The 27,631-nt window shown below is 55.4% G+C and overlaps 2 protein-coding genes across 2 annotated transcripts; one reads left to right on the top strand and one right to left on the bottom strand.

Annotated features, from left to right (window-relative positions):
- Window positions 1-832: 832 nt before the first annotated feature.
- LOC109249141 (keratin, type II cuticular Hb6) lies at window positions 833-7,682 on the top strand. The gene is made up of 9 exons (XM_053895704.1): window positions 833-1,262; window positions 2,004-2,212; window positions 3,001-3,061; window positions 3,815-3,910; window positions 4,127-4,291; window positions 4,568-4,693; window positions 4,947-5,167; window positions 6,772-6,803; window positions 6,935-7,682. The coding sequence occupies exons 1-9, from the start codon at window positions 894-896 to the stop codon at window positions 7,093-7,095; spliced, it is 1,440 nt and encodes a 479-aa protein (XP_053751679.1). The 5' UTR covers window positions 833-893; the 3' UTR covers window positions 7,096-7,682.
- A 6,702-nt stretch (window positions 7,683-14,384) lies between these two features.
- On the bottom strand, window positions 14,385-21,305 carry LOC109249152 (keratin, type II microfibrillar, component 7C). Its single transcript, XM_019419451.2, has 9 exons — window positions 20,845-21,305; window positions 19,073-19,281; window positions 17,951-18,011; window positions 17,725-17,820; window positions 16,974-17,138; window positions 16,573-16,698; window positions 16,099-16,319; window positions 15,385-15,416; window positions 14,385-14,905 (listed from the first exon to the last, which is right to left on the bottom strand). Exons 1-9 carry the CDS (start codon window positions 21,226-21,228, stop codon window positions 14,718-14,720), a joined length of 1,482 nt encoding a protein of 493 aa, XP_019274996.2. The 5' UTR covers window positions 21,229-21,305; the 3' UTR covers window positions 14,385-14,717.
- Between the last annotated feature and the right edge of the window lie 6,326 nt (window positions 21,306-27,631).

Below are 27,631 nucleotides of genomic sequence, written 5' to 3'. Positions count from 1 at the left end.
TGTGTGTCCCCTTAGGCCCCATGGAAGATTTTGAGGAAGGGAATGCCTCCTCTTTAGCATAGGCTGGACAGAACGGTCTCATGTTTTGGCCTCGGGACTGGTCTGTGTGCAAACTGAGATGGGCGAGTGTACACATGAACAAATGAGTGTGTGTCCATGTGTATGTGTGTGTGTGTGCGAGAGAGAGAGAGAGATTATGGGTGGCAAGGCCAGTATGTGAGTGCGTTGTGTGTGTGTGTGTGAGAGAGAGAGAGAGGGACAGAGAGAGTCATAGAGACGGAATATGTTGATAGGTGTAGGTGAGGGCTTTGGGGGCTGGCATGGGGGTATTGGGCCTTTGGCCAGGCAGATATGGGCTATCGGTGTGAGGGAGACCGCCAAGCGCACCCCAAATTTCACATCATCTTCTGTAGATCTCACATTCTCCCAGTGTCCCAAGGCTGGTCCAATCAGCACCACGGACAGAGGTGGCGGCTTCGTGAAATGGGGCGGTACAGGAACTGTAGCCCCGCCTTTCTCCTCCCTCCATTCTAACCTGAGTCATTGCTCCCCATCATCGAATCCAAGAGTTCCACCGAATGCGTAAAAGTAGTGTACGGGGAGGGTGTGAGAGAGGTGAGTTGGCCTTTTGAAGATAAACATTGTGCAGTTTTGGGTAAAAGGCCATAAACATCTGGCCGCATCTGGCCCTCAATTAAGCACATAAGGGAGGAGCCAAAGCAGCTAAACAACCCAAGCCAATAAAGACATCTAATTGCTCCTAACTCGTGGACGCAGTAGGCTCCCCGCATATATAAAGGGCCCAAAGATGTCCAAGACCTGAACACTTCAGTCACCGTACCCTCCATTAGTACGTCTCCCTCCTCAGAGCCTCCTTTGCCCCAAGAAGCACCATGACTTGTGGATCTTACTGTGCTGGCCGCGCCTTCAGCTGCATGTCGGCCTGCGGGCCCCGGCCAGGCCGCTGCTGCATCACCGCCGCCCCCTACCGCGGCATCTCCTGCTACCGCGGCCTCACCGGCGGCTTCGGAAGCCACAGCGTCTGCGGCGGCTTCCGCGCCGGCTCCTGCGGCCGCACCTTCGGCTACCGCTCCGGCGGCGTGTGCGGTCCCAGCCCGCCCTGCATCACCAGCGTGTCCGTCAACGAGAGCCTCCTCACGCCCCTCAACCTGGAGATCGACCCCAATGCGCAGTGCGTGAAGCACGAGGAGAAGGAGCAGATCAAGTGTCTCAACAGCAGGTTCGCTGCCTTCATCGACAAGGTGGGTGTCCTTGATCACACCCTTCCGGAGCCCTCGATTCCTGGGCTAGGCTGAAGACAGTCAGGGGCAGGAGACAGGAGGTCCAGGTGAGCTCCCGCTCTCATGGACGAAATGGACACACACCCAGGCCACATGAGGACCAAGGACATCAGGATACAGAGCGGAGGCTCCTGATTTGATAGTGTTGCCATTATACGCAACCTCTGTCCAGACAGGCAGGTCCCCACGGAGACACAAGGACAGGCTTGGAACTGGCCTGTCAGAGGAAGAGGGCAGAACATGCACACACACAGACACCAAAATGGACACAAGAAATAGGAAGAGGCCCGCAGGGTGAGCCAGTGGGTGGCTGTCCTTGATCACACCCTTCCTGTAGCCCACCCATGCTCAGCACTCAGGCTGGGCACTGAGACAGGGGGAGCCAGAGGCCAACCGGAGACCTCTACCTGCCTCCAGAATACACATGCCATCTGGACTCACCAGGTCTGGAGAACTCCCTTTACCTGAGAGCAGACGCTGACCTTGCCCAGCCCCTTGCTCCCATCCCTGAGTGAGAAAATCCAGACAGAGATCACAGGAGGGAAATCCAGGAGTCACCTTGTCTCCCACTGCCCATCTCTGCCAAGCTCTGCTGAGCTCCGGGGTTGGGAGTTTGCCCCTAAAGCAATCACCCCAGCCCCACCCCGAATTGGCTTCGGGACACCAAGAGCCATCTGACCCCTCCCCACACCCTGAATGCAGGTGCGCTTCCTGGAGCAGCAGAACAAGCTTCTGGAGACCAAGTGGCAGTTCTACCAGAACCGCAAGTGCTGCGAGAGCAACCTGGAGCCCCTGTTCGAGGGCTACATCGAGACGCTGAGGCGGGAGGCCGAGTGCGTGGAGGCCGACAGCGGGAGGCTGGCCTCGGAGCTCAACCACGTGCAGGAGGTGCTGGAGGGCTACAAGAAGAAGTGAGTGCGGCCCGGAGTGACGCTGGGCACAGGAGATGGACTTGGCTTAGAGCCCGTTGGGTTAGACTTGAGAAGAATTTTCCAGAAGGACGAGGGGCCATGCAGGCCGGGGACTTGCGCGGCAGGGTCATCTCAGCTGCGCCACTCTTGCCCAGATGCCTGCCTCAGGGTGGGGCCGGGATGCCCCCAGGAGACCTCTCTGTCCCCTACTCAGCCTTCCCTTCTTGGAGGCTGTCCCCCAGGCCCCGTGGGGAGGAGGTTTCTGCAGGCTCCCTGGCTGCCTCCTGCTGACTGACCTCTCAGTTTTCCCACCTGTAGCACCTGAGCGTCTGGTGGTTCGGGACTGACAGGCCCTGGGGCCCCGGATGCCACTGCCTGGGGTGCTGAGTGCCGATGGGGGACGGGTGTCATAGGCCCCCACACCTGAGCCAGGTTGGACAGCCAGATGAGGGGAGGCTGGGGCTGCCGTGCCCCAGAGGTGACACTGTCCTCTCCTAGCATGGGGCTGGGGTTGAGTCCTTATGTGCCTCCTAAGGTGACTTCACAGCAGCTGTGGGAACGGGGCTGGGAGGTCCCACACCTTAGCTCTCTGGACCCCTCAATTTAAAGTCGAGACAGGATCCTAGACCCGTTCCAGATCCAACCAGACAGAACGGAGCCAGCAGATTTGCTGTGTTCCAGCTGTTGGGAGCTCACTAATACTGCCCCCTCCACTGATATGAAAGGGAGACGGCCTCTGGTGAGACCCGCCCTTCCCTGACCTCCCTCTCTGCCCTCTTCTGCCTCAGGTATGAGGAGGAAGTCTCTCTGAGAGCAACAGCTGAGAATGAATTTGTGGCTCTGAAGAAGGTGAGTGACGTGGGATCCGGAAGCACAGACACCAGGGATCTCGGAATGACAGACTCTTCCTGGGGAGACCCAGAGGGTCTCAACCTCCACGTGGGGCACACGACCTGGCCCAATCGGGCTGGGAAATCCCAGGGGTCAGGTCATGGAAGGCTCATTCAGGTCGCCGATGAAGGGCAAGAACCTTGGACTGTGCATTACACCCTGCCCTGGAGCGAGGGATGGCTGGGCTGACCGGCGCATGTCCCACTGTGCTTTAGAAGTTGTGGTCTCTGGCGGGGACCCCATGGAGGCAGGGCAGCTCCAGTCTCTCTGTTGAGGGACAGCGTCCTATCTAGCACTGGGGGAAGTCTGACCAACAGGAGGGGCCCGGTCCCCGGGTATTGGGGAGGATGGAGCTGAACCCGGAGTGACCAGGTGGTCTTGGAGGACTGCCAGGGGACACGGAGGGGTCGAGGTGGCGAGCAAGGAGTCAGTCTGGCAGGCTTGTTGGGATAGGGAGGGTAAGAAGCAGAGCTGGGACCATAAGAGGAGAGAAAGGCTGGCGGCCCATCTCAGGCACAAAGGAGTTTGTTCTCAGAAGGGCAGGAGGTTGCAAAACCCACCCCAGGCAGGTCAGAAAGTATGGCGACGGCATGGGAATAGAACAGTAGGAGTCCTTTCCCTTGGCCTCCATGAATGGGAGAGAAGAGAGGGGAGTGTTTGGGGTAATGAGCACCGGGGTCCTCTGAGCTCACAGACGCCCCATTTTTCCAGGATGTGGACTGTGCCTACCTCCGCAAGTCAGATCTGGAGGCCAACGCGGAGGCCCTGATCGAGGAGATCGACTTCCTGCGGCGCCTGTATGAGGAGGTGAGGGGCCATGGTCCAGGTCGAAAAGAAGCAGCCAGCCTAGAAAAGGGGGCTGGGGCCTGGGACTGATTGGCCAGGGATTTGGGTTGGGTGGGCGGCTGCAGTCCATGAAGCTGTAGTGGGAGCTGGGGTAGAGACCAGGTAAGGGCTGAGATGACTGGGTCCACACTGTGGTGGGTGAGGCTGGGGTGTAAACAGGTTCCCCACCATCTGCAGGAGATCCGCGTTCTCAATGCCCACATCTCAGACACCTCGGTCATCGTCAAGATGGACAACAGCCGGGACCTGAACATGGACTGCATTGTGGCCGAGATCAAGGCTCAGTACGACGACATCGCCAGCCGCAGCCGGGCTGAGGCCGAGTCCTGGTACCGCAGCAAGGTGAGGGGCACAGGACACCTGTCTCTTAGACATGGCAGCACGAGGGAAGCCAAGTATTTATTAAGAAGGCCTCTTTTGTCTGGAGTTTCTGATCCCGTGGGATAGTAACAGAATGCCACACAGCTCTCAAGTTATAATCGCTGGGCAGGGCTGCCATGTATAGTTGCACAGGCTGAGCACTGTACAACCTCCCAACCATCTGTGGTGTCTGAATGGGAGGGAAACTGCATCCTGAGCTCAGGAGCACCTCTGTTTCCCCCCGCCCCCCCGCCTCAGTGCGAGGAGATGAAGGCCACGGTGATCCGGCACGGGGAGACCCTGCGCCGCACCAAGGAGGAGATCAACGAGCTGAACCGCATGATCCAGAGGCTGACCGCCGAGGTCGAGAATGCCAAGTGTCAGGTACGGGTCGCCTGGGGCCTCCCCAGGGCCACACAGGCAGTGTGTGCCCCGACTGGCTCTCACCATTCATGATCCAGCCCATTTGCATGGCTCATGTCCCTGGTTGTGGTCCCTCAGGGGGACTCCGTTAATGAAGGGGAGAGGCCTGTTCTTGGGGTGTCCCCAGCTGGGGGAGGGGGGAGACTGGACACATGAGGGAAATGGACCAAGACACCCAGGACCATAACCCACTCTGTTCTCTCCTGGGCCCCAGAACACCAAGCTGGAGACCGCGGTGACCCAGGCTGAGCAGCAGGGCGAGGCGGCCCTGAGCGACGCCCGCTGCAAGCTGGCCGAGCTGGAGGCCGCCCTGCAGAAGGCCAAGCAGGACATGGCCTGCCTGGTCAAGGAGTACCAGGAGGTGATGAACTCCAAGCTGGGCCTGGACATCGAGATCGCCACCTACAGGCGGCTGCTGGAGGGCGAGGAGCAGAGGTGGGTACAATAGCCTATTTTCTCTCCCAGCCCTGCCTGGGTTCCCAACGTGCCATGTGCCCTCTGGCATCACTGGACTCCCATTTCCAAATCTCCCCATCCTGCATCTTTACAGGTAATTTGAGAAAGTCCTTTCAGTTTGTTTCTAGCCTCCTTTTTAGTCAGTCATGCCCACTTATGTGCTCATATGAGATTGGTATTTTTGCAAATCTGCCTTTCAGAGCCAGGAGTCAGGCCCTAGTAATTGTTTTCCCGAAAATCCTAGTCTGGGCTTTCAGCCACCCTCTCTTGAACGTGTCTTTCCCCTCCTGGCCTTGGTTGCACATAATCCAGCATTTAGCTTTTGTCTCAAGGCTGGCCTTGGCCCCATTCGGGAGTTCATATTTATCCTGTAATGACTGACTCAATGGGGGATTTTATCAACTCACAGTTATGTATCGTAAGCACAGTGGGCCGCCCTAAGTGGTCATCCATTGCAGTAGGTGGGGCGGAAGGTGGACAGATAGCAGGGGCATGTCCCTTGAGGCAGCGGTGTCCTGCTCTGGGCATTTTTGCTTTTTGCTAGTGTTGGAGGTGGCAGGGCTGGAGGGCAGCTGACCATCTCCTATGTATACAACACTCCTAGAATGTTGCCCCTTGGTTGGTCAGGGAAGTTTCATTAGTGGACAATTCCACAGTGAAGAGTATCTCAGGATTGAGTTTGGAAGGCCTGGCGTTAGCTTTGGAAACTGAGAAGTCCAGCCCTCCACCACATAGGGCTCGTGGAAGCGGGGAACTCAGAAGCTTTGGTGTGGGTCATCTATGAACCCTGGGCATGGAGTGAGTAGGTGGTGGACTGCAAATTCTCCCCACACCTGAAGCTGACTTTGTCAACCCTTTGCCATGATGCAACCAGAGGGACTCCCGTTCCCTTACCTTAAGGAGTTGCGTTGTGTGGGAAGGGAATGAGGGTTGAGTGGAATTAGGTGGCCAAAATTATAGCCTTGCCTCTATCACCGGTTATTTCCTCTCCCTGGGCCTCGCTTTCTCCACCCGTCAAATGAAGGAGCTCATGGAGACAGCCTGTTCTAAATGGGCCCTAAAATCCCATTCATTCATGCGACAGTTGTTTATTGGCCAAACACTGTTAGGCACTGTCGATTCTTCAGTGGGGAAAAGACAAGACAAAATGTTCTGCCCTCTTGAGGCCCACGTTCTAGTGACCGCAGTCAGACCAGATTTAGGAACTTAAATCTGCACTTCCTCGAATGCGTTTACAAGTCAATCGGAACCAACAGCAATCATAGCAGCCGACAGGTCTGAACTGCTCACCACGTGGCAGGCACGGAGCCCTTACGCGGGTCCCTGGATTCCACCCTCACAGGGGATCTAGGAGTAGATACTCTCGATCAGGAGGCAGGTGGATTGGAGGGCAGGGCAAATCTGAGGTTGCTAGCCAGCCAGGCGCACTGGGCATTCTGTCTCCAGAGCCCTCGTGGCAGCTGGGCTTCCCGATTGGTGCGTTTATAGCCCCTTCCCCAAAACAAGTGCCCAGAAGGAGGGCACGGACCTCGCTGTCGCCTCTGGCCCATGGCACCGACCTCTCTCTTTTCCTTTCCCAACAGGCTGTGCGAGGGCGTCGGCGCTGTGAATGTCTGTAAGTAGCTCTTCCCTTCCCGCCTGCTCCCGTCAGGGGAGCCCCAAGCCTTCTGGGAGGGACGTGTTCGCGACCCCCAAGCAGCCTGGCCGTGGCCATGCCTGATGCGTTCTCCTCCCCCTCCCATGCAGGTGTCAGCAGCTCCCGCGGTGGCGTCGTCTGTGGCGATCTCTGCGCCTCAGGTGCTGCCCCTGCTGTCACCAGCCGCGTCTGCAGCGCCCCCTGCAGCGGTAACGTGGTGGTGGGCACCAACTCGTGCGGGGCCTGCAGTGTGGGCTATAAGAAGTGCTAAGAGGCCGCGGCGCCCCTTCCAGCGCGCAGCCACGTCCCCCTCCGCCCGGCCCGACCCCGATCGCCCCGCCGCTGCCCCACGACCGCCAGCTGCCCGCCCCCAACAACCAGTCGCCAGATGTGCACCCTCGGCACGTCCTCCCTGGGTGCTCCCTCTGCGCGCCACCCCCCCGGGCGCCCTGAGCCCTATGCACCTGGGGCGGCACCTTGGCTTCTTTCCGTAGCCTTTCCTAGTAGTGGATTTATCATCTTGAGGATTCATCCTTTCTTCTGCCTTCTGTGTTGTTTGCTGGATTCATTCGTCCTGCCCGACTCCCTCACCTAAGCTTGCGGGGACAGGGCAGGCCCTAGACTCTCCCTGTCTCCACTTCCTGGGAATCTGCCAGTGCGCTGGATCCTGTGGAAGGGAGGTGGGGAACACTGACGGTGGTTTTCCTGTAACTCTGTGAGGCCCATGGCCGTGGAAGGGAAGAGCATCTCCTTGCAGGGCTGCCTGCAGAAGCTTCTGAAAACCCAGCGACGTAACTGTCAGCCCCTTTGTCTTCGTTTCACTCTGTGTTTCCAATAAACTAACTGTAGCGTATCAAACCCGGTGCCTCAGAGTTTTCAAAGTGCCAGGGCTGTCCTGTGATAGGAGCTCCCTGCCAGAGATTTCCTCAGGACCCCTCCAGCCACTTAGTTACTACTGGCACTGGGTACTCCCCTCTGATCTTGAGCGACGCAAGCCTTGGAGACACAGAAGAAGACCCAGCGATGCAGGGAATCACATGTGGTCATGGATTTCTCTAGACCACGATTTCTCAGCTTCAACAATATTGACATTTGGGGCTGGAGCGCTCTTTGTTGGGGGGCTGTCTTGAACATTGCAAGGTGCTTAGCAGCATCACTGGTCTCTACCCGCTAGATGCCGGGTGCACTCCCCCACCCCCATCCATTGTGACAACCCAACATGTCTCTAGAAATGGCCACGTATGCCGTAGGAGTTCTCCACCAGGGTGATTTTGCCCCCCACCCCCCACCCCAGGGGCATTCCCGGAGAGGAAAGAGCATGAGGAAAGGTGTGAAGATGAGAACAGAAGGAAGGAGTGTGAGACAAGCAGTGTGGGGGAGAGAAAGGGCACTGGGGTTGGAGTCAGACTAGGCTTCTGATTCAGCGTCCTGCCTCTGCCATTTCCCAGATGTGTGACTTAGGTCAAACTGCTTCCACAGTCCGAGCTTCCCTTTCTTTCCCTCCCAAGATCCCCCAAAGTTTCATCAGGTCATGACATCAGCTTGAAGTTCAGGATCTCACTATTTGGATCAGATCCAGGTATGCACAAGGCTCTTGGGACATGGTTCCTTGGTTGCAGCACCACCCCCCCCCCCATTATGGTTTATCTCTATCTGAAGACCTGTGAATTAAGAGTTTTTATGTCTACCACACACCTGTCCTGCAACGGTGAGATGGGGGTAGGATAGCCACAGTGGGCACTCCCATTTAGAGGGAGGAAAAATTGGGGGCACTGAGAAGTCACTGGTTCTTAGCAATTCCAAGTATGGTCAGCCAGGCCCTGCTACCTCCTTCCGTTGTAGAGTGTCATTAGTGCCACTTTTGCTCTCTGGAAGTGGTCCTCCTCTGTTCTTGGCTCTATCCTTTGGGATCTTGGCTCCGTTTTCTGGATCGCTCTTTCTTTTCCATGACAAGTGGCTCATGTTTTCTTAGCCTGCTTCCTGTCTATAGGAGGTTGGAGACCAGAGGACTGTTTTCATCTTGAACTATCTCTATTTCTTTTCGTGAGAACGGCTGTAGTTCTTTTAAAAATGTTTCTGGGGTGCCTGGGTGGCTCAGTAGGTTAAGCGTTTGACTTTTGCTCAGGTCATGATCCTGCAGTCTGTGAGTCCAAGCCCCACGTCGGGCTCTGTGCTGACAGCTCGGAACCTGGAGCCAGCTTTGGATTCTGTGTCTCCCTCTCTCTCTCTGCCCCTCCTCTGCTCATGCTCTGTCTCAAAAATAAATAAACTTAAAAAAAACTTAAAAATGTTGTTTTTGGTGTATCAGAATTTGCTGGACAGAAGCTATCCCCATAAATCTCTTTGAGATAGGCTCCTCTCAACCTTAGACTGAGAGTCACAATGCTTTAGGACAATACCAAAGATTCTTGGAAGCCCTGTTCCTTAGTAGACAGAATATCTCTGATGGCGCCTTTCAGATGCTTAGAAAACTTTTGGTCCACAGAGTGAGTCTAAGAGGCCATGAATTAAATCTTTTTGAGATCTCAGCAAATGATCTAACAGCCAGTGTTCATCTGGCTTTTGCTTGAGGGCATGGTTTACTGGCAGGGCTTTGAATTTGATCTTTGTTCTGCAGCCATTTCTTACTTTGAGAACCTTTTGCTGACTGGAAAGACTGTCCTTCTGAGTTGTGTTAAAAAGCCGAACATTTCCCTCCACAGTCCATCTCTGTCCTCTTGTGTTTTATTGTAGGCAGCTAGGCACCTTGGTCATTCTACCTGGAAACCCTGGCCAGATCCCCAGCTCCATAGATGTCCTTTGTACCTTCCTTGTCACCACAGGCAATAGTACTGCCAAACTTGTCACCACTACATGATATGGGTCACCTTTTACAGCATCTAGTAATAACTTCTTCATTGTCCATCCAGCTTTCTCTAATGGTCTCCTGGAGGACATTCAGACTATGCCTGATGCCTGGTCCCAGAACCAGTCATGACCGAACCCAGGTTTGTTTGTCCGACGTGCAGCAAAGCCGATCATTGAGACGTTGAGTATGCAGAAAGGACAAGGTTTATTCAAGAGGCAGCCAAATGAAGAGACAGGATGACGGCAAGCCTCCAATCGACCTTGGTGAAGGGGGAGAGAACAAGTTTTTTACAATCATAGGAGTTGAGGTTATATATATATATGTATACATATATATATATATTAATGGAAAGGCAGGGAAACTTATGACTATTCATGAAAACAGATCGAGCGTGCTCCCTGAGCAAACATGCATGTAACATACATCCCATGTTCACTTGGGGGTGGACTCTTAGCATCAGAAGGAGGCAAAATTCAGCCCCTAATGTAAGAGGTTATTTCAGGACAAGGAGCAGGGACTGTGGGCATGCTCCGAGAGCGGGTATAAACCAGATGGGTTCATTGTCTCTGGTAAGGAATGCAGGGCTTTGCCTGTTCATGGGCAGGAACCATATGAGTTGACCTTGAGTCTAGGCTTCTGCAGAGACAGCTAGCGTATTTGTTAGTGGGGACAGAAAAGACACAGTAGCTGATTAGGGAGAAACAGTTCTCTGAAAAACAAGCTTTTGACTTTCTGTGAAGTTTCTATCTCCTGGTTTGACAATGTTACAGGTCTTAGGTTTTCTCGTGGTAGCACCCTCCTTCCAGGTACGGATTTCTTCTTCACTTATCTATGGCTGTTCACAAAGTATCCCCACACTTAGTGGCTTAAAACAACAATATTTCTGATGGTCCCTGGGATGAACCCTGGATGATTCTTCTGTTTCATATTATTGGCTGGGGGCTCGGGGAGGTCCAAGTGGCTTCACTCATGTGGTTGATATGTGGCACTGGCCACTGGCCGAGAGCTCAGCTGGGGCTGATGGCCAGGAGCCTCTGTCCTCCTCCACATGCTGCCAATCCTCATAAGGTCTGGGTGCAGAAACCCAAGAGTGCCACTTCCACCACATTCTATCGGTCAAAGCAGTCAGAGGCCCCGCCCAGATCCGGGGGAGGGGCAATGAGGATTGATGGGGAGTGAGTAGCACGTACAGAGTGGGGAGGAATAGCTGGGGGCCATTTCTGAAGACAGCCACCACAAGAGGATTCAGTGAGACCACGCAAATAAAAGTTTAGAGTGCAGTGTGGCACATAATTGATACTTGACAGCTGCCATCATTATTGTTATTACTGTTACTGTGGTATCATAATGGCACAGCATTTCGAGCCTGTAAACAGCAGGAGGCAGGGTAGGGTTGTTGAAAAACCTGGGTATTGCAGGGCACCTGGGTGGCTCAGTTGATTAAGCGTCCAACTTGGGCTCAGGTCATGATCTCATAGTATGTGAGTTCGAGCCCCGCGTCGGGCTCTGTGCTGACAGCTCAGATTCTGCTTCAGATTCTGTGTCTCCCTCTCTCTCTGCCCCTCCCCTGCTCACACACACACCCCCTCTCTCTCAAAAACTAAACATTTAAAAAAAAAAAAGAAAAAGGCTGGGTGTGGAAAGTCTGGAATTTTGGGGGTTCCCGTCCTGGTTTAGTCACCAAGAGTGCGTGGTCAAGGCTTTTCAGCTTCTGGAACCTCAGTTTCTCCATGTTTTGGGGTGATAACTGAATGAGCACTCACTCCCACTGCTGGGCAGGGCCAGACAGACGCTGAGGGACTGTGACTCTGGGTATGATCACTACCACAGCTGGCCTTACCTCAGGCTTGTCAGCCCACAAGGGTCTGACATCCAGGTAGCTCATGTTCCTCACAGTCAATGCAGACTTTCCAGAGAGGAGGCACAGGGCTCTCTGTGAAGCCTGGAATTGGCCCATGCCATCTACCTCTGCAAGATGATGTGAAAAGTGCCTGGAAGGAAGTAGGAATGAGGAATGATCGCGGGCAAAGCTTTTCTGGGGTGGAGTTGGGGGTGGGGGTAGGAGTGGGCCGTGAAGGAAAAGTATAGACAGGAAGGGCTCATCTTAAGCTTTCTGATGACACTGGAGAGCGGTCCCCCTCCTCCCCACCAGCCTTAGGACTTATTAGAGTTCCTGGATTTTTCCATGCTCTTCCCTTGTCTGGAGCACATCTCTTCCTCCTGGTTAACTCCTTACTTATGTTTACTTTCTTGCCGTAAGATGTAAGCTTCCTGGAGGACAGGCATCTGTGATTATTTCCATCACTTCCATGAACCCTGGCTTGTATAACAGTCCTTGGTACATATTAGATGCTCTATAGTTATTTGTTGATTGAATAAACAAACTCTGGCTCTTTCTTTAGGTCTCGGCTTCAATATTACTTCCTTCAGGAGGTAGCCAGCTTTCCCTGGCTAATGTTCCTCCAACTATGCTTCTCCTTTGCTCCTAGTACCAAGGCCCAGGCCTCTTTGTGGCTGTACCTGTCGTTGTTGGAGAGGTGGCAGTTGTGATGGAGGAGGTGGGGCTCAGGGACCCAGGAAAGGAGGCTCTAATAGACGGAGAGTATGCAGCGTCAGTCCTGCCTGGTGCCTTGAACTGGCAGGGTGGAAGGAAGGCACATCCCGTCCAGAGGCATGGGGTCTCTCTGGGATCCTCTGGGGCACCTGGATGACATCTCAAGGCTGGCAGTCCTTATAGTATCCTCCGTAAGTCCCTGGGGAGGGAGTGTTATGATCCCAGAGCAGAGTTCAGAGTCACTGCGCAAGAAAGTCAGAACTGGAAAGGCCTTTGCACAGCCCCTGGGCCAGCCCTCACTTGACATGTGTTCAAGGCATCCTGAGCCAGAGGCAGGGAGGAAGGCAGGGGCGACAGGGAGTGGGGGAGAGGAGCTGAGATCAGTCAAAGCCAGATATATAGGACTGGTGTGCTGTGTTCAGGAGTCTGGACTTCATCCTGAGGGCAATGGGGACCCACTGAAAGGTCAGACTTGTGTTTTATAAAGACCTCTGGCTGCTGTGGGGTGTGGGCTGGGAGGCAAGAAGACCGGCACTCGAGCCAGGATGGTGAGGGCCTGGAATGTGGGTGGTGGCAGCAGAGAGAGAGGAAAGGGATGGTTTAGAGGGGTACTTAGGAGATAGAAAATGAAAGCACTTGGGGGTTGATTGGTTTTGAAGGTGAGAATGCAGGCATGGGGAGATTATAGGTCTGGGCAAGTGTGTTAATGATCTTGACAGGGGACACAAGAGGAGGCTCTGGTGGGCAGAGAGCGAATAGTGAGTTCAGTCCGAAGGTCTGTTGGCTTAGAAGAGTCTCCAGAACTGCCAAGTGGAGATGTCTTGTAGGAACTGGGGCAAGTGGGTCTGAAGCTGGGGAGTGAGGTCGGGCATCGGGAGAGTCATCCGGACTCGGAAGTGCAGCTGGGGGATTTTAATCAAGGAGGCCATTAACTGTGGTGGTAACTGCAGGCCAGAGACCGATGTCATTGCCCAGGCAGTGTGTGCCGAGAGGTGAGAGAAGGGCCCCAAGGCACCTGAAAGTTCAAGGGCAAGGTTGTCTGGGTGAGGGATATGAGCCAGGGAGAGGTTCGGCCTGGGAGCAGCTGAGGGCCTGAAACAAGGCAGAACAGGCAGAAGAAGGTAGTGGAGGGCCTGAGACTCAGGGCTCAGGAATGGGGAGGGACAGAGGGCCACAGGGAACCTAGGGGGCTTGGGTGAGGAACCGAGAGGGCCCCAGGGATTCCAGGAGGGAGTGAGGGAAGGTAGCGGGTCCTCGTAGAACAGCTTGAGGAGATGGGTGGGAAGGAGCAGGGCCTGGAGGAAGAGTGGCCAGCATGGGGGCTGGGGACAGCTGGGGCAAAGGGACAAATGAAGAGGGTCAGTGAGAAGGAAGTAGACTGCACAGGAGGGCTGGGGTCTGAGGAAGGCTATTCCAGGCCTGGCTCTTCCTGAATGAGGTTAGAGGCCTCTCAAGCTTTTCCTCCTGAGAACTCCTCCACTCTTCCTGAATGGAGAACAGGAGAGATCAGGCCATGCAGGGGACAGAGGAGCCCTCTCAGCCTTAGGATTGAAGCTCTGAGGTATCTGAGGATGAGAGTAGTGTGGAGGGGAGCTGAGGAAACGAGTAGATGGTATGCTCTTACCAGCTACGGGGCTTTTGAGGAGGCTGTCCCAGGTGCTGAAGAGGTGTGTGTATGGGGGGGTGGGTGGGAAGGATGGGCAAGAGGTGGGTGTCAGGGGTCTTATCTCTCCTTGTTTGATGGGCAGCAGTGGGAATGGGGTGGGGTGGGGTCCAAACTGACACAGGGCGGCCACCTGAGGTGGTTGCTGCTGTGCTGTGTGGGTGGGTGGTCATGGTGGTGGGGAGGGGAGAGAGTGAGGGTGTACCAAGAAAGTGGGGTGTATGTGAGGGGCAAGGAGGCTAGAACCAACTGCCCCAACTGCCTTCCAGCCGACACCATGACCTCCTTTGGTTCCCTTCAGAACCAGTCAGAAGAAGAAGTCCCAAACTACCTGGCCAGGGGAGGATGCCACTGTCTGGGGACGGGCCCTGCAGGTGTCCAGGCCCTGAGACAGCTCAGATCTGCCCCAGTCTTCAAAGGCCCGTGGGGCCGGGGCGCTCACCGGTCAGTGGACATGGGCTCAGGCCAAGAAAGCAAGATACCACAGCACAGAAAGCAGGTCCTCCAGTTTATTGGGAAAAACAGGAGACAAGAGACCAGAGAGGCAGGGGAGGCCTCCAGCAGTGCTCCTGCCAGGGAAGGAGAGCCCTTCTCCCTGGGAGGGGCCAGAGGCCAACACAGCAGAAGGGAGGGGTCCATTCCCAGGCAGCAGCCCCCTCCAGTAGGACAAGTACGAGCAGAGGAGTGGCTGATGGGAAAGAGCCGCATGGTGTATTCTCAGAACACGAGGGGAAGAGCTACCGAGGCACCGCTGTTCTCAGCTGGAGGTGGAGGCAGGGGCACATCTGGCAGGCAGGAGGGGCTTCTCTGGCTCTCTCTTGGGGATGCCTAACACCTCCCCAGCCCGCAGGAACCCCCTCCACAGGTGGTGTTGAGCTGGCCGCAGGGCGCACACATTCCGGTGCTCACCGCCAGGTTCCCGCTGCAGGGGGCGTTGCACGCGCTGCCGGTCACAGGCCGGGAGCCGGACACGCAGAGGTCCCCACAGACGACCCCGCCCCGGGAGCTGCTGACGCCTGTGGACACAAGGGCACAGTCGGGAGGTCTTGCTGGTGGCCACCCCATCTGGCCACCTTCCTTCGGCCTCTCTGATCTGCCTAACCCTCAAGGGAAGGACACAAAGGGCCTTCAGCTGCATGGAAGGAACCTTCGTCGGAGAGCCAGGAGCCCTGAGTTCTGAGACTCATTCTGCTTTGCGACTTGGGCAAGTCCCTTCCTTTTTCTGGTCCTCGGCTTCCTCACCTACACAAGGTGGCGGTTGTATTGAGTGACATCTCAGGTTCCGTTCTGCAGTGACCTGTTATTCCCCTACCCCATGTATGCTGGCCAGTTCTTCCTGCAGGCTAACCTTAGCCGCTCCTGCTGCATGACCAACCTACTACCATTTACTGAGGGAATTAATGGAAACGCTCCCCGCAGTGTTTCTATATGCTCACAGCCAGAGAATTCTTGTTGCCAACAGGAAATTTTCCTTTTCAGGGCTCAAGATACTTACAGACATTCACAGCTCCAACACCTTCACACAGCCTGAGTGGAGAAAAGGTAAGAAAGGAAAGAGAAAAGTCAGGATGAGATCCTCAAATTTCCTCTAGGCGGGAAGGGATCATCTCAGGTCTATTTTTGGTCTATATTTATGCCCTTGTATACCTTTTAAAAAGTATCTTTCTGGCAGTTTCAGCAATGCCAGGCCACACTATTTGGCAAGCAGAGCATGGGCTGGATTTCAGCTCTTATTTGCTCTTCAGGTGGCTGCCTTTGTGCAGTGCATAGCCTGTACAACCATACATGGCATACTTGGATGGGTCCAGCTTTAGGAAAGGGAAGGTTCTCTTGGGCAGTCGCATGAGGCCAGTGTCACACTTTGGCCTGCAACTCCACCCTTGAGCAAGGTAACCTCCTAGAAACCAGGCAATGAGTGGATCTTGAAAGACTTGAGGATGGAAAAATTTGAGGATGTTCTAAACTGAGAGAGTGGGTATCTTGGTTCTGGACCTGGGTTCTCTGGGACTCTAGACCTCACAGTGACACTTGACCTTCATTTTTCTCTCTGGATGCTATGTCCAAGATCCAGTCCTTTGAAACTTGGGATTCCAAGACCCCAGAGTCTAGCTTGGGGTCAGTTCTTGGGACTGAGACTGGGATATGGAGGAATCAAAGGTGGGCAGATCTAGGCAAGTGTAATTCCTGGGGCAGCTGGGTTGGGCCTCACCTCTGCTCCTCGCCCTCCAGCAGCCGCCTGTAGGTGGCGATCTCGATGTCCAGGCCCAGCTTGGAGTTCATCACCTCCTGGTACTCCTTGACCAGGCAGGCCATGTCCTGCTTGGCCTTCTGCAGGGCGGCCTCCAGCTCGGCCAGCTTGCAGCGGGCATCGCTCAGGGCCGCCTCGCCCTGCTGCTCAGCCTGGGTCACCGCGGTCTCCAGCTTGGTGTTCTGGGGCCCAGGAGAGAACAGAGTGGGTTATGGTCCTGGGTGTCTCGGTCCATTTCCCTCATGTGTCCAGTCTCTCCCCTCCCCCAGCTGGGGACACCCCAAGAACAGGCCTCTCCCCTTCATTAACGGAGTCCCCCTGAGGGACCACAACCAGGGACATGAGCCATGCAAATGGGCTGGATCATGAATGGTGAGAGCCAGTCGGGGCACACACTGCCTGTGTGGCCCTGGGGAGGCCCCAGGCGACCCGTACCTGACACTTGGCATTCTCGACCTCGGCGGTCAGCCTCTGGATCATGCGGTTCAGCTCGTTGATCTCCTCCTTGGTGCGGCGCAGGGTCTCCCCGTGCCGGATCACCGTGGCCTTCATCTCCTCGCACTGGGGGGGGGGGGGGGGAGAAGCAGAGGTGCTTCTGAGCGCAGGATGCAGTTTCCCTCCCATTTAGATACCACAGATGGTTGGGAGGTTGTACAGTGCTCAGCCTGTGCAACTATACATGGCAGCCCTGCCCAGCGATTATAACTTGAGAGCTGTGTGGCATTCTGTTACTATCCCACGGGATCAGAAACTCCAGACAAAAGAGGCCTTCTTAATAAATACTTGGCTTCCCTCGTGCTGCCATGTCTAAGAGACAGGTGTCCTGTGCCCCTCACCTTGCTGCGGTACCAGGACTCGGCCTCAGCCCGGCTGCGGCTGGCGATGTCGTCGTACTGAGCCTTGATCTCGGCCACAATGCAGTCCATGTTCAGGTCCCGGCTGTTGTCCATCTTGACGATGACCGAGGTGTCTGAGATGTGGGCGTGGAGAACGCGGATCTCCTGCGGGGGTAGGAGTGGGGGAAGAAGCAGAAGCAAGTTATCTGTGCCTTTTGTCACTCGCTGATGCTGATGCCTGTACTTTCTTTGACCTATTTGGAGCCAAAGTCTCCTATGCGGAGCTGATAATCCTCTGATGAAATTGTAGGACTTTATGTACAGTTAAGAAATTCCTTTTAGAGGAAGATGCAACCACTTTTCAAATGCTTGCTTCAGGGACATTTAGGCCCCTGTGAGCCTGGGCTGCTTCCCGCTCTGCCAGAATGCTGTGGATGCTTCCCAGGGCCCAGACCCTGTGTCAGGCCCCATTCACATTCTGCTGGGCCAAGTCTATAAAAGAAGGCTATTGGTTGCCAGAGAAAACAGCTTAAGGCTGTGGGATGCTTTGTGTGGGCTGGCCTGGGGATTGCCCTCTCTTGCCCCTTACTAATCCCGTCCCCTTTTTGTTCTCCATTCCTCTGCCTCCCTTCTTCCCTCTCCTTGCTCCCCTGCAACCTTCCAGCCTCAAGCCTGGGTTTCCAAGTCAGCAGGCCTCTGGGGGGCTGGGGAGGGGGTTGGGCATGCGCACCACAGCTGAGAGCTCCCTCACCTCCTCGTACAGGCGTCTCAGGAAGTCGATCTCCTGGATCAGGGCCTCCGAGTTGGCCTCCAGGTCTGACTTGCGGAGGTAAGCGCAGTCCACCTCCTGTGTGGGGTTCAAAGGGCTGTGAGGCCAGCTGTCCTCAGGGCGCTCTGAGGGCTTGGCGGCAATGTGGCGGGGCAGTGAGGAGGGGACAGCCAGGGACTCAGGGTGGGGCTGGGCTTCTGGCACTCACCTTCTTTAGAGCCACAAACTCGTTCTCCGCTGTGGCCCGAAGTGCTACCTCTTCTTCATACCTGAGGTGGGAGGGAAGAACAGGACGCTGCCTGAGCAGCTCTCAACTTGGCCATGAAGCACGCCTGATTCCTAGACCCTCTCCCTGCTCGTCCCTCCGCCTCCAGAAGACGTGGGGCAGGACCAAGAAGAAGTCAGGCTGCCTGTCCAGGCCTGCTGAGATACACTGGAGAACTGAAGTGCCCATTCTCACATCACCTCTGATCTTTTCGGTGGGGATGGGGAGGAGGGCAGGATCTGGAACCTTGGTGTGTGCACACGTGCATGAGTGTGTGTGCAGAGGGTGGGGGAGTATTTTTTTCACCCAGGGCTCCATTTTCCTTTCTTCTGCCCCTGGCTTTGCTATAGATAATGGGAACCCCTCTCAGTCATTCCCCCTTCTGGGCTCAGCCGGTACCAGTCAAGCCTGCCACTTCCTCCTGCTCTGTGGGCAAGGCCAGCTCCAAGCCAGAGGCAGGGAGTTTGGCGGTCTGGCAAGTTCATGGCTGAGAGTGCTACTAGCCACCCCTGGAAACCAGCATCCTATAGAATACCCAGTGTGCACCCTCTGTATCCTGTGTCACACTTTATGACAGATGGCCTGTGCCGTGACCGTATCAGACCTGCTTCCCAGCAGACTGCAAGCCCCACGAGGACAGGCACTGTGTCCACGCCTTGCCCCTGGATTGCCTGCACCCTTCTCGGTGTCTGCCTGGCACCTGGTAGGCACTCAGAAAATGCTGGTTGAGTCAAGGAGTAAACTTGAGAAGCAACGTCCGGGACCTTGAAGGCTAGATTCAAAGGCACCGGGGGTGTTAATTTTTCTGGGGTCGTAAGAGAAGTGTCTGGTAGATGGAAAAAGGGAGAAAATATCACTTCCCTGACCTGCATATGGGAAGGCCAGGTGAACTCCATCTCCCAGCGGGCCAGGACCCACCTGCAGGCTCCATGTGCCTCCAGGAAGGACAGAGTACAGATTCTTCCCCATCCTCAGGCAGAGTCCCAGCCACAGACCCAGACACTGCTCCCTGCGCTGGGAGCTTCCTTCAAGCCCTTTCCTGAGCCAGCACCTTCCAGCACTCACTTCTTCTTGTAGCCCTCCAGCACCTCCTGCACGTGGTTGAGCTCCGAGGCCAGCCTCCCGCTGTCGGCCTCCACGCACTCGGCCTCCCGCCTCAGCGTCTCGATGTAGCCCTCGAACAGGGGCTCCAGGTTGCTCTCGCAGCACTTGCGGTTCTGGTAGAACTGCCACTTGGTCTCCAGAAGCTTGTTCTGCTGCTCCAGGAAGCGCACCTGCCGCCCAGAGGCAGAGCCTGAGAATTTCTTCTTACAGGATGGGGGTGGGGGGCAAGAGGCGGGGATCCCAGCACCAGCACCTGCAGGCCCCCAACTCTCAGACCCAGAGTCCTCCCCGGCCGGTGTAATGTCAAAACCACACCAGGGCTTCATCAGCTCCTCTGGAAGTCCTTCCTGAGAGCCCGCTTCCGTCTTTCCTGGGCCATTACGGGCTGCCACGGAATGTGCTAAACTATGCCGAGCCCAGACTCTGCTGCTGCACGTGTCCTCGGGCACAGCAGCTAACCTCTTTGCGGAATGGGAGGCTAATGCTCACTTCACTAAAGGGTTTAGTGAGCCTGGGCACCTGCAGGCTGGACAGCTACTACACAGGGCAGCTGTGGTTGTCGGCGTGCAGATGGGCAGGCTGGCCTTTTTAGAAAGGCTGCCTGCAGAAGTTGAAAAATAATGTATGTGCCAATCATTGAAACCTTACAACAACAAGGCCATTAGAATGATAGTCACCCGGGATTTGAGGGCAGGCCTCCTCTGTACTCCAACCCTCCCGTTTTACAGGTGCAGAACTGAAGGCCCAGGGATGTTAACCTGACTGCCTGAAACCTCACAATGGCAGAGGAAAGACTCAAAACTCTGCCCCACAGAGGGCTCTTCTCTCGCTAGAATAATCAGACTATTGGGCCTCGGGTAAATTTCACCTCCATCTCCCTGCCACGAGGCTGGCCCGGCCGGTCCATTTCCTCATTCAGATCCCTTTGTCTCGAGACTGCTACAACCCTGCTAAGTCTTTTCCGGTACTGTCCTTGGTGTTTCGTGTTGAAACAGACTGTTTCAAAGTCTGTTGAAAAAGATTTCCAGACTTTTTGGGTCCTTCCTGGTGAGCATCTCTGTAGAGTGACTTCTTTCCAGCCTGGCTCCAGAGAGCCCTCCCCAGCCCCAGAACTGCTTTCTAGTTGGAGAGTTCTCCCTCGTCCCCTCATGGGGAAGATGGCTGCAGACTTGAGCCAGACACTGACATCTGCTGATGGGTTCAACTGCGTCCAGACCATATACTGCCTGCCCCCCTATAAGGCCCACAGAGTGGGGATTGTTGTTCACCCCTGGATCCTGAGCCCCAAGGCTTGGATAAACCACTCTGGCCCCGACTCAGCAGCCAAATAACCAGGTAGCAGAGGAACAGCTCTGTGTGATCTACGACCGTCCTTCCAGGCAGTCTTCCACTATTGTGTGGGGAGGACCCCCTTCCCACGTAAACGGCTATCTGACCTCAAAAGCATTGACTACCCACCTGGCAGCCCTGTGCTCATGAGGAGATGTTCTCTCTCAGCACTAAAGTTTCTGTGTCTAGTTCTGCTTACGTGGTTTCAATGTGTCTTCCCCATCAGATAGGCAGCTCCTGATTCTAGTCTTTCTGTCTGTGTCCTAGGGGTGTGACTGCTTCCCCTTTTGGACTTGGCTGGGGATTTCTGTGGGCAAAGGCCTGTCTCGGACTCCCTCCTCAGTGCCCCGCTGGAGTCCTGACCACGGTTCGGGTTCAGGGACGGTGTGATCAAGGACACCCACCTTGTCGATGAAGGCTGCGAACCTGCTGTTGAGACACTTGATCTGCTCCTTCTCCTCATGCTTCACGCACTGCGCATTGGGGTCGATCTCCAGGTTGAGGGGCGTGAGGAGGCTCTCGTTGACCGACACGGTGGTGATGCAGGGCGGGCTGGGACCGCACACGCCGCCGGAGCGGTAGCCGAAGGTGCGGCCGCAGGAGCCGGCGCGGAAGCCGCCGCAGACGCTGTGGCTTCCGAAGCCGCCGGTGAGGCCGCGGTAGCAGGAGATGCCGCGGTAGGGGGCGGCGGTGATGCAGCAGCGGCCGGGCCGGGGCCCGCAGGCTGACATGCAGCTGAAGTTCCTGGGACCGAATCCGCAGCCCACGGAGCTGAAGCCACAGGTCATGTTGAAGATAGGAAGGTGTGGGAGCAGTGGAGAAGTTGGCAGAGGACAGAGCCAAAGGCTTGTGCTCCCTGGGCTGTGGCAGGCCCTTTTATGCACCAGGGGCAGCTGGCATTAAAAGGGGCAGCAAAGAGACAATAGCTGTGTTTTATTGGCTTGGCATCACCCCGGCCTCTTAAGAGCCAACCAGGCTTGCCTCTTCAGTGTAGCTGTGTCAACAATCCACAGCCACAGGCCTGTTTCATCTTCAAAGCTATTAACAAGCTTCCTCATGGCCTCTCCCCCTCCCATTGCTACTGGAAGCGGAGAAAGGGAAGGGGTCCTGGAAGCATCAGTTGGACTCGACGCTCTGACTACGGGGAATGGGTGCAGGGACCTGGGGTGGAGCCTGCTCTCGTTTCTGGAAGGGTCATCGCTGGGCTATGGGCCTCGGACCTATGACCTGGCCTCAGGGTGGATGGCTAGCGTGCCCCAAGGAGCGGGCTGTGTCCCAAACAACTTCTTGTTCTAGGAGGCTCCTTTGCGTTCTTCTGTCACTCCAAAGTGTGTCCCTTTCTCCACTGTCAATATCAGTCTCTCCCGACCTGTTCCTACCCAGAGCCTAGTCAGGGAGGGCAGTGGGGGTACAGGTTTGGGAGGGAGTGTGGTCTCTGCACTTTGGGTATTCCCAGGAAGACGGGCCACCAGACACCAGCTGGGACATGGGAGAAACTGAGTCAGAGAGTTCACGAGAGAACCGGGGCTGTTCTTCGGAGTTCTGGGTCTTGTTGCTGGGGGATTAGGGGGCAGGAGTAGGAGTGTAGAATTACCCAGAGCTATAGAGATTGATCAGGGAAGACCACCCGGAAGTGGGTTGAAGAAGGACTGGGGTGCGGTGGGGGCAGGGTTGGGAGGAGATGAGAAAGGAGTCTGGCTTGGATTTGGAGGCCAGGCTGTGTAATCATGCACTCTCTCATTCATTCAGAAAATTCTTATGTGTGCCAACTGTGCACCTGCTAGGTCCTGGGAATCCAGCAGAGGCCTGAGGTATTTGGAGGTGGGAGAGGGCGGCATGCGCACAGGGGTGGCAACAGTTGGCCAGTGGGGAAGGAGGAGAAGCCAAAGGTGGAGAGAAGGTCCTGAGATGCTTAGACTGAGTTGGGATCTGATACGGGGCTCTGGGGACGCTTTAGGTTGTCAGCAGGGAAGCTGAATGATGAATATTGGTGGGTAAGCCCCCACTAGGAAGGATGAAAGGTGCTGGAGATGGGGGGAGGGAAGTCACTAGCGTCCTGAAATGGCATCACTTCCTCTCCTCCGAGGACTCACGCCATGAGAGGAAGTGAGGGGCTCATGTGGCCATCCCAATGGCCAATTTCTCATGATTTTCCCCCTCAACGCTTTGGGCTAGGACCACTGATGGCTTTGGTGGGTGGACAGTGGGACCAAGCCAGGAGGTTCCTCAAACCTGTGGATCTGAGCTCATAAACCCTTCCAAGAGCAAGATTCTTGACTGCCTTTGTACTTGAGCATGGCTCCTTTGATGGACCTGTTTACCGACCAGCCACAAGCACATGCTGACCTAGGCTGGGCTAAAAATAGCCCTCTATGCAAAAGGGCCTCCTCACCTATTGCCCTCCTTAGTCCTCTCAGGGCAGGTGGGTCACTTATGTCCCAGGGTAAAGGAAGGCCCGTCTTTTCTGGGAAGGCAGGTGATGGTGCTATGGAAATCTGTCAGGGGCAGGGTAACATCTTAATGTATCCTACTTCCAGCCCCTCCTCTTGGGCCCTATGGAAAAATTTTCGTAGACTCTCGCGTGTGGAGTGGGAGCTCTGCGGGTATGGGCTGTGGGGTAGGGGCTTCTGGGGTGAGAGACACCCAAGAAGGCAAGGCCTGGGGAGGAGCTGAGTGGCTGGTGGTGGGATTTTGGAGCGCTTCTGTGGGAGGCGTGGCCGGTGGGTACTTTCATGCTGAGTGTTGGCTGGGTTACACATCTACCAGACATCCGAGGAAGAACCCGCTCTTTCGCTCCTCTTGTCTCAACTGGAAGTGCTGAGCACCTGGAAGGTTCTCAGTGCATGCCCAAGGATTACATGGGATTTAATTCTTGGTAAAACGCTGAGGGAGGCAAGGCGCTGAATCTCGCAGGAAGCACTCTCTGTTGCCGTGCTGGTGATTGCACCTCTGCGCTCTGACCCATGCCATCTGTTACGACCCACTGGGCTGGTGTCGAGTTGCATGCTTCAGTGAGGGTCTCAGTGTAGACACACCCACTTCCTTGGGCTGGGGGAGCCATGAGTGTGCCCAGACCCCTGTCCTGACTGGAGATGATGCCAGTGTGGACTCTGGAGATAGAAAGGCATGGTCTGAAGCCCGGCTCTACCGCTGACTAGCTTTGTGACCCCGGGCAAGTAATGGTTCCCCAGTTTCCTTACTGGTAAAATATGAACGGAGGTCCATGCCCGGCTGGGAGGGATTAAATGGGTGCCTGGAGGTGGGAGGCGCCACCCGCACCTTCACCCCATACTAACAAGGTGACTGGTCTTGGTTAAGCAGGCCCTTGCAAGGCATAGTCTACACCGGCTGTGAAGTACCATTCTTGGTAAGCAGAAAACAGCCCAACAGCTTTACAAGGCAGTCACGGCCACATCAGAAAGCTTTAATCAGAGCACCTATTTGTAAATGGCTGAGAACAAAAAGAATTGCGAACTGGGTGAGCCCTTGAAAACAGACTTAGACAGGAAGCCGACAAAGGGACAGCAGCCCAGCAGGTTGCTTCCGTCCACCTGGGCTCCAGGCCCTAACTGTGGGCTATAAAGGCTCTGGTCGAGCCCCAGGCTGGTTGGGTCACCCAGGCCTGTGCCCTGAGCCTGCTCCCCACACAGCTGGCCTGGGTCGGCCTGGGGGCTGACTGGTCCCTGCTGCCCGGAGTGACTGCTTGCCCTGTCCTTCTGGACCTTTGATTCTGGCCTCCCTCCCTCCCTCCCTGGGATTGTAAGAACCCCTTGTCCTTATTTATAACTGGGGTTTTCTGGCTGTCACCTGCCTGTCTGGCCCACTGGTTCTGTTGGCATTTCTTGTTGCCTTCATATCAGCGAGCCTTCTTAATGGATTTTTAAAAAAAAATGTTTTATTTATTTTTGAGAGAGAGAGAGTGGGGGAACATGAGCAGGGGAGGGGCAGAGAGCGAGGGGGACAGAGGATCCGAAGCAGGCTCCGTGCTGGCAGCAGTGAGCCTGATGCGGGGCTTGAACCCACAGACTGTGAGATCATGACCTGAGCTGAAGTTGGGCGCTCCACCGACTGAGCCACCCAGGCGCCCCTCCCCTTAATGGAGTTTCGATAAACAACATTTTGATGAACACGTGTAAGGTATATCTTCATGCACGTAGCCGCCAATTTCTTTAGGAATATGGACCTCCCGGGCCTTGTGAAGATGCGACGAAGTGGTGCGTGTGACGGCACACGGGACACTGGGGCTGAGCGTGCACCCGCCTCCTACCCGGCGTGGGGGATCTCCTGTGCCTTGGTTCTCCAACCTCGCTGCCTCCAGTTTTGTCTTCTGGCCTTGAACTCACAACACACCGGCCCGTGAGCTGGAGCTGACGAAGCGTGGCACCCTTATGTGCTCCACAGGTGTTTATCAAACACGTACTAAGTACCTGAGGGTAGAAAGAGGAGTTTAATATACATCCCTGTCCTAAGGAGCTGACTGCTTGGTCAGGTAGGTTTGTAAGCAGGCACAAGTTACGTGGCAGTACTTAGAGTAGTTTTTCGGGTCAGTGCACGAAGGACGGTCGATTGACAGAGTGTGTCTTGTCTCAGCGGCCCAGGGAGGAGCTCTCCGTGAGCTGGCGCAACCAAGGAGGCTATGGGAAAGGTCAGGGCAGCGGATGAATACGGGGAGAGCTTGGAGGGTGTCACACTGAAGGATGAACTTCAGGCACACTCCCGTAAGACTGGGGGCAGGGCAAGAATGCCTACTCTCAAGGCTGTGCTTAACGTACGGGAGTTCCTGGCCAAGAAAGTAAATATGTGTCAGCATGAGAGGAGAGCTGGCATTGTTTACACAGCTACAGGGAAAACAAGGGGAGCCTGGGTGGCTCAGTGGGTTAAGCGTCTGACTTCCACTCAGGTCATGATCTCACGGTTTGTGGGTTCGAGCCCCGCGTCGGGCTCTGTGCTGACAGCTCGGAGCCTAGAGCCTGCTTCGGATTCTGTGTCTCCCTCTCTCTCTGCCCCTCCCCTGCTTGCATTCTGTCTCTGTCTCTCTGTCTCTCAAAAATAAATAAACATTAAAAAAATTAAAAAAAAAAAGAAAACCAAACAAAATCAACTGATAAACTATAGAAATAATAAGACAAGAGGAGCAGTGGCCTTGTGTGCAGCAGAAGGAAGCTGGGCCAAGCTGGATGATAGACTGGACAGTGACAGGGGACAGCGGGTAAAGGCAGATTAAGGCAGTTAGAAGCGGACGTACTTACAGACCACACAGGGTTGAGTTAGAACATGTCAAAACCATTCTGCTCCGGTAGATCAGACACACTCCGAATGCGCTGCTGCTTCCTTTCCAGTCGTGAGCATGTATGTGAGGGCATCACACGCATTGCCTGTGATGTGGAGAGGGACGGAGGGGGTGGGGTGGGTACAGAACGAAGGGAAGAGGTGAACAAAGCCGAGAGGGGCTTCTGTGGGCCAGCAAGGACGCCGTGCCGAGAGCAGGAGCATGCCACAGCCTTACCCCTCTGCCCAAGAGGTCCAAAAGCGCAACTGAAGATAAGATAAAGAAAGTGGGGGAGGGCCTAGGAGATGCGCTAGGAGGGCTTTGCTGTGCCAGCCTGGGGACAGGGCTGAGGAACCGTCGGATGCTTTCTGCTCGGCCTTTGGTGCCCGGGCACGTGTGTCTTGGAAGCAGATTTTGAGCGAGTTAAGACTGTCAAGGCATAGGATAAACTGGGGGAGGGAAGCCTGGCATACAGATCTGTTAGGAAGTTAACACATGGGGGGCGGTGGCTGCGGGCCGCCAGGGAGGGTGCACCATGGGGTGCTGAGTACTCGCAGGGAAGCTGCTGGAAGCGTGAAAAATCCAGGCAGGGAAGAAGAGCCGGGGAAGCCACACTTTGTGCTCATTAACCTGGGAAGGCTTCCCAGAGGAAAGGGGCTTTGGGTGGCCTCTGCCGCCAGGGTAGGGCGCCCTCTAGTGGAACAGTGTGGCAGTCCTGGCAGTCCAGACACGTCTCTTCTAAGGAGCTTCTGCAGCAGTGGGGTGGGTGACTCACACAGCCCTGTGGGTTTCTCTGAGCCTCAGAGCTCAGGGTTTTGGTTTGTGAATTGGACCGCACATCATGCAGGTGTGATGCAGCTGGATGGGCTCCAGGGAGAAGACAGGAAAGGGCTAATTATAAGTGTTTCTGGGCCAAGTTTTCTTCCTGTTTGTCTCCTGAAAGTCCTCCTTCTTGGCAAGGCTTCTGAGCTGTTGGACTCGGGGAACCCTGCAGGGGGCGATGTCCCACTGCGCCCCCCGGGGCGGGGGGGGCCCACCCCAGCCAGGTAGCTGCTTCCCTGTCCCATGGAGCAGGTTGGAAAGCCCTGGGAGTGGCTTTTAAGTAGGGCCCGAAGCTGAGCCCCCTGTCACTTCAGCCCACTGATTGTCCTCTTTGGGCACCCCATGACATCAGCCCTGTCCTCACTCAGGGCCTGCCGGTTCAGCTGCCTCATGTGTGCCCTCCGCTCTTCCCCCCACTCCAAATCAGCCTCCTCTTCCTCAACTCTCCTCACAGGGATGGGTCTCGGGTCCCCGGAGCCCTTACACCCCTGAGAGTGTCTTGGCCAGCACTGGTCCCCTAGAAGCAGCGAGGGGGCTGTGACCGGTCGCTCTCCCTCTTGTGTGGTCTGAGCAGCAGAGGGCAGGGCTGGCCACTGCCCTGGACACCGTGCGTCTGTAGGTGCCACCTGAGGATGCGGGAGCTCCCTGGGACAGAAAAGTGAGCTGTTCCTGCCGAGCACTGCCCAGGCTGCAGATGTGTGAGTAAAACAAACTTTTTTAAATTTTGAGAGAGAGAGAGTGTGTGTGTGTGAGATGGGGAGAGACAGAGAGAAGGAGACACAGAATCTGAAGCAGCCTCCAGGCTCCAAGCTGTCGGCACAGAGCCCGACGCAAGGCTTGAACTCACGAACTGTGAGATCATGACCTGAGGCAAAGTCAGACGCTTAACCGACCGAGCCACCCAGGCACCCCAACAAATGTTGGTTGTTAAAGCTGCTGAGTTTCGGGGTGGTTTAGTACACAGCTACGGTTCCCGGAACAGACGTCTTGGCTAGATTTCATAGTCTGCAACCGCTTCCTATGATGAGACTCATCTTATTCCAGAATTTAAGACATTTTAAAGTCATGGCACAATTTCAGTTTTTTTTTTAATTTTTTTT

This window comes from Panthera pardus, unplaced genomic scaffold (genome assembly GCF_024362965.1).
Source record: "Panthera pardus isolate Hobbes unplaced genomic scaffold, ASM2436296v1 HiC_scaffold_6, whole genome shotgun sequence".
Lineage (NCBI taxonomy): Eukaryota > Metazoa > Chordata > Mammalia > Carnivora > Felidae > Panthera > Panthera pardus.
The sequence above is the reverse complement of the archived record's forward strand: the minus strand, read 5'-3'. Positions and strand labels throughout refer to the sequence as shown.